Source organism: Aquila chrysaetos, chromosome 2 (genome assembly GCF_900496995.4).
Source record: "Aquila chrysaetos chrysaetos chromosome 2, bAquChr1.4, whole genome shotgun sequence".
Taxonomy (NCBI): Eukaryota; Metazoa; Chordata; class Aves; order Accipitriformes; family Accipitridae; genus Aquila; species Aquila chrysaetos.
In genome coordinates this window covers 29,769,948-29,776,092 of record NC_044005.1, presented here as the reverse complement: position 1 = coordinate 29,776,092, position 6,145 = coordinate 29,769,948, and the positions used below count along the sequence as shown (strand labels likewise).

Sequence of the window (6,145 nt, the reverse complement as noted above, 5' to 3'; positions counted from 1 at the left end):
AACTCTAGATACATTAAAAAAAGACAAAAAACCACCACCCCAAAAACCTACCTATGTTTAGATAGCCAGTTATTAATAAGCAAAGGCACTAATTTAGTGGGAGACTCCTACCAACTTCAGTAAAGCTGGGGTTCACCTAAGAAGTTTAAGGCCCACTCTTTATAGCTGCAAGACAACAACAGAGTTTTTAAACCAAACACACATGAAGTTCTTAAATACAGGGGGAAAAAACACTCTTTTCTTGTGAGTGTGCATTTGAGAAAATTAAATAAACCTAAAAGACAATATCTTTATAGAACAATTTAGTTATACAACTTGGGTACAATTCCTGATTTCAACAGAAGTTGTGTAAAAGATTTAACAGTACCTGTTATTACCGGGCCATTAAAAATCACAATTCTTTGGTCAAGTATCATCTGTCCCCTTTTGGAAAGTTCTGAGAAAAGCAAGCAGCATTCAGAAACACATTAACTTCTCAAAGAAAGTTTTGCATCAAAGCTCTGCTTCTCAAATTTTATTTTTTAAACAACAACAACAAAAAAAATCTTCCACTTAGGAAAGTTAAGTTGTCACCATCTTACATTTCAGAATACAAAACTGAAAAAAATCCCTATTAAAAAAAAAAAAAAAAAAAGACAGGACTTCAGCCAAGTATTCAGCTACTTATTGCTGTAGTTGTAACTCAAGTCCATTTAAACCCCCTATGTTTTGGTCATTTGTAGCAAGAACATGTTTGGAACACTAGCAGCAATAGAAAACCCCTTTAAAACCTAGGCATAGTTACACTGTTGAGTGAAAATTAGCAGAAACCATAATCACTGGAACATAATAAAGCATCCTGTAAAAGTACAATTGAATTAGTAGCTAGAAAAACAGGGTTGATTTAAAGTGCTAACCCAAAGCCTTATGTGGGCCTATGTCAGTAAAGAAAAGTCTTTTTTTCCCCCCACTAGATAAAGCCCAGAACCACAGCACTACTCCTAACATAACGAATGTAGTCTTCACTCTGCCTCAACACCCCAACAGGTGGAATACAGAAACTTGAAGTAATTGCTAATTCCAAATCTAGGTGATACACACAAATATACTGTTGAACAAAGTTTGGACAGCAAACAGTACACCTGAGTTCAGTCATACAAACTAACTTTTGTAAATAGCATTAGACGAATATATCCATGTCTCTAATATGAATCTAGATGTATTTTCTTACAAAACGCATTAATAGAAATATCCAGGCAAATACATACCATACAATAGCAAAAGCTTTAAGCCCCGTTTAATAAGATGAATTTCCGATTAAAAATAGAAGGCAATTAAGATTTACTCAAAATTACAATTAAGAAAAGCTTTCACAGTGCAATATTGAAACTGTCACAAAGTTAAGAAAATACTGATATCAAAGTACAATCACAATGTTAAAGTAGACAAAACTACTATACAAGGGCATATCTTGTAAAATTAAAAGGAATGAACACAACATAGGGGACATCTCACGTCCCTGCTCTACATATCTCATTTCCTAGTCTTCAGAGTCATAATTGTGTCCTTCTGACATCAGTAGAAGTCTTGTTAAAACTAAGAGGTTCATTCTTCTTTGTAGACCAGATTTCAGAGCCCGATTCCTTCTTGAAAATACGTTCTTCATCACTGCACAATTTCAAAGTAGTGCAATATTGCCATGATGTGCTGAGGCATGAACACATAGCCTGTGTACAGTGCCATTCCAACAATGGAAACTAGCATGGAATCTGAATTACAGTTGAGGAAAAAAGCATTTGAAATAGAAAGTGCATTAGACATCACGTAACTATAGCATTAAAACTTTCCTGGTAACTGTCTTACAACATTACAATTTTAAATCCGATGGGGTCAACTGTATTCAGCAATTCACAGCCGCAGGAAGAACCAACTGAACACTGAAAACCAGAACACTGGTAGGAGCAATTAGCTGAATTACGGAAGGATGCCTTGCAACTTATCCATTGCCTCGTCACGGACACAAGAGGACAGGCCAAAGTGTGGGAAGGGTGAAGGAGGAACAGAAAACCGGCACTGAGAATATACAAGTTTTTACATGCATCTTCCTCGGTGTTAAGCAAGTCTTGCAGAAGCCAGCCCCATTCAGCCAAGCAGGAAAAAGTCAACCATCATAAAAAAAAAAAACCCAAAACAAAACAAACCCACAATGAGTAGCTGTACTGAATAAGAGTTCTTATTTGTGGATGACCTATTCATTCATAAGCAGACAGCATTAGATGCTGACCTCAACTTCTTGGAATAGCATGACCTAATAGATTTAATTTATGATGTGCAAAACACAACTGGTGTGAAAGTTGTACCGTTAACGTAATAAAGTCAGGAAATCTCCGATCCATTTCCAGCTGCCAGTGCCTGTCTTCTATGCTTTAAGTCACTACAATATTTGGTTCATTTCTCCATCAGCATGTCACACTCAGATCCTTCTTCATGGGCAAGCAGCTCAATTTATGTGTTGTTTGGCGGTACTTAGGAAAAGAAACCGCTGGGGGAGTGAAAAGCATGAGTAACATCATGACATGCACCTTTCTAACTCTCTCACTCACAAAGCCTCAGAGGATCAGCACAGCTCTGAGTCAAGTTGTGTACTTAAATAAACAGACACTCATTAGTACTTTACTAGAGCAGAACACACTGCAAAACAAACTTCACGTGAAGCTATCTGCTAAACACTCTTAAGATGACCAACTTCATTAGCTGAACTCCTAACGGGGACCTTTTGTAAAACTTATATAGAGAAGCAAGACAATAGGTTATAATGTATACGTACAACTGGACCTTTGTCAAGCTCTAGGGTTCTTGAAGCTTTAGCTACAGAAATTATGGCATCAGATTACTGAAAGATTACGCCATTCAAAGTTTAAGGTAAATTCAAAAGTAGTCAAAATTAATAATAATTTGTTGATTTCATCCAACTACCTGCAGAGATTGAGTAAACTTAGACAGCAACACTATAAAAAGCACTGGAGATTAACAAGCATGATAACACTGGACAGCAGTACTCGGTTTCCACAGGCGAAACCAGAGGAGCTGCACATGCTCTGTGTCTTCAAGAAATCAAGTCACCCCAGCACGCATGTATCAAATGCTCCATGACCGACTTCCCTGTGGCAGAGCAGAGATATTAGTTGTGCTTATTAGAGCATACTAGCTGCTTGGTGTATTTTTAGTCCCAGAAGATTATACAGCGGGAGATAATAAAATGAAGGTCAACTCATAAATCCACATTTCCGTATCAGTGCTCACTTTTGATTCTGGAGCACAAGCAGCAGCGAGACACGCAGCAAAGCCACACACCGTTAGCTCCCAAGGCCACTGCATCTGCACCGCATCTGTACAGCGCCTGGAAGAACTGGCCCACCTACAACGAAAGCATCCAGGCTGAGGACAAAAAACAGTTTTGCTGACCTGAGATCGCAAGCAATACTTGTGCTACTCATTACATTTGTAAGTTAAGCGGCAATTACTTCACTGCAATATGAGCATTTTATGAAAATAAACACACGCACACACACTTTCATTTACTTAAATATTTTGCACAAGTTAAAAAGCTGCATGGTTAACACAAAATAAAAAAAATACTCGTGACTAATATAATTGCAGGGAAAGCAAAGATGAAGTTTCCTTAGTGACACAGACATGGCATAAAAAGAGGAAGGTATGTTAGCAAGGAACACAATGTTGTGAAGGCAAGAACCCCTGCCTAAACAATTGCGCACAGTAAGTCTCTAAATACTAAAAAAGAGAAATAGTAAGTTATCTCCACTTCTACTGACTTTACACAGGAAAAAAAGGTCTGATGGCACAGCTGTAACTTGGGCAACCACTTTTATATAACAAACGTGAGTTCCTTTAAAAAATTGAGCAGTATCTCAGTAAAAGCAGCTTCCCACTACTACTTACACCCTTCTCTTTGTGTTAACGTTTTGGTTAATTTCCCTCTTTGCCTCTCAACATTAATTGGACATGGCTCAGAGTCATTCATATGAGACATCATTTTAAGTGAAAATCAAAACAGGCACACTTAAGAGAAAAATACTTGTGATGCCATAACAACAGCTGAGAGAATATACCACCTGTATGAAAGGGTTGGGTAAAGAAACAAACCTAGTCTTTATGCAGATGCCTTCACATAAGCATCTATCAAGTTCTTCCACTCCAAAAGAGCCAAGCAAACTTACCAGCTCGAGGATTAAATACTCATCTAATAAAAATCATGTGACAAAGCACCACACAAACGTAAGCTTGCAAGGTTTTGCAGCGTGCACATTTACTTTCCACTAGGAAAAAAACCAAAAGAATTCATGAAAGACACCTGTGCTTAACAGAAGGCTTGAGATTTCAGGGCAAAAGACAGGAGAAAGAACTACCAGAACTCCACAGAAAAAAAATTAAGGGAGAAATAACTTCAAGATACAAACTCGTGCCCGAGGAGAAACGGGCTAGACTGCTAGACGCCCAGGGACAGGACGCGGAACACCAGCACGAGGATTATTCCCCAACTTGGGCAGCACGTTAGCTGGTGAAGGTGAGGAGCTTTAAGCCCCTGCCTGCGAGGAGGGGACAAGCCCCGGCCCCGGGCGGAGGCTGCCGCTCCCCTGCCCGCCACCGGCACCGGCCGCGCTCGGCGCCCCAGGCCAGCTTTCCCCCGGCCCGGCCCGGCCCGGCTCTCCCCCCGCCCGCCCCCCGGCCCTCACACAACCGCGCCCCCTCCCCCGAAAACCTCACCGGCGGCCGCCCGCCCTCAGCACGGCCACGGACGGCCCGGGCGCTTCCCCGGCACCGCACCCACCGGGCAGGCGGCGGCGGGACGGCCGGCGGGGCCGCCACACCCGCCCGGCGGCCCCGGAGCCGCCGCCGAGCACGACGCGGCAGGGGGAGGGCAGCCCCCCGGCCCCCCCAACGCCGCGCACGCCCGCGCCCGCCCCGGCAGGCCCCGCGGGCACAAGGATACTGAAGACGGTGCGCTCCCAGGGCTCCAGCATGTAGAGCGCGGTGACCAGCAGGTACTGGTAGTACAGCCACGACATCCGCTTCCAGGCCGAGCCCAGCGCCATGGCGCGCCCCGCGCTCTCCCCGCCCGCCAGCGGCCCTGCGCCGGGCCCAGGCCGAGCGGAGACGGCGGGGCGGCGGCAGACCGGGGCCCGCCCTCCCGCCGGCGCCGACGGGCCGGGCCCGGGCCGGCTCCGCCCCGCGGCTGGGCGGGCGCTGCCGCCCGAAATGGCGGCGCTGAGGCCCGCGGGCCGGCAGCCGGCGGCGCTCGGCGGCCTGCCCGCGGCCAGCCTCCGCCCGGCGCCGGACGAGCAGGGCACGGCGGAGGCGCACGCCAGCGGGCCGATGCCGACGTACCCTGCAGAACGGTAAAACCCAGCGGGGCGTGCCAGCCTGTGGCCGAGCGGAGTAAATGGCGTGGCTGCCCGTGAACCTGGAGCGAACTGCCGGCCCGAGTCACACCTGGGAGGTGGTGCTGCAGCCCGTTGTCTCTCATCCTGTTTCATCTGAATTGATACTCTGGTAATTACGGAAGACCCGAAGACTCTGCTTGGCAGGGCCCACGGGAAGCGTGTTAAAAACACTCTGCAGGAGTCTCCAGCGTCGTCAGTTGTTGGAGGGTAAAGCCCACCCAGAAACATGGCTCGGATAAACGAGACCGTAACGTGGGCCAGCTCTGACTAGATTAATCCCGTATGAATGGGAAAAATAAAAAGGCAATAGATCAACTGTTTACTGTAACTGTTGCCAACCTTGTACTTCCCTAAGGCGCTTGGGGCCAGAAACCAGAGGGTGTGGGACACCTCAGCCCTGACGGCTATTTGGCCCGAGATAAGGAGAAATTCCCAGGGACTGGCCTGGGACTGTGCGATTAGAAAGGCTGTTGGCAGCTTATACTGGCAACCTAGTTTAGAAGGCGCTAGTTGAAAGCCCGCTGGAAGGCGACGCACGCAATAATCGGGCACCATGGCTAAGCGGAGAGTGAGGTGCAACCACTAGGCACCAGGCCACCAGCCAGGACCTCGCACGCCAAGTGTGCGCACCATAGATTAGAAACTGGTATGAACCCCCCTATACTCACCCTGCTTAGTAAATCAATTTGCAATTATGTCACTGA

The 6,145-nt window shown here is 46.0% G+C and overlaps 1 protein-coding gene across 1 annotated transcript; it reads right to left on the bottom strand.

Annotated features, from left to right (window-relative positions):
• Positions 1-499: 499 nt before the first annotated feature.
• On the bottom strand, positions 500-5,297 carry SPTSSA (serine palmitoyltransferase small subunit A). Its single transcript, XM_030038633.2, has 2 exons — positions 4,991-5,297; positions 500-1,748 (listed from the first exon to the last, which is right to left on the bottom strand). Exons 1-2 carry the CDS (start codon positions 5,091-5,093, stop codon positions 1,645-1,647), a joined length of 207 nt encoding a protein of 68 aa, XP_029894493.1. The 5' UTR covers positions 5,094-5,297; the 3' UTR covers positions 500-1,644.
• Between the last annotated feature and the right edge of the window lie 848 nt (positions 5,298-6,145).

Excerpts from the sequence above, each read along its gene's own strand:
- SPTSSA (XM_030038633.2), bottom strand. The coding sequence starts at position 5,093 with ATGGCGCTGGGCTCGGCCTGGAAGCGGATGTCGTGGCTGTACTACCAG. Across the intron at positions 1,749-4,990 it reads CTGGGAGCGCACCGTCTTCA|ATTCCATGCTAGTTTCCATT; the intron begins GTATCCTTGTGC and ends ACTGTAATTCAG.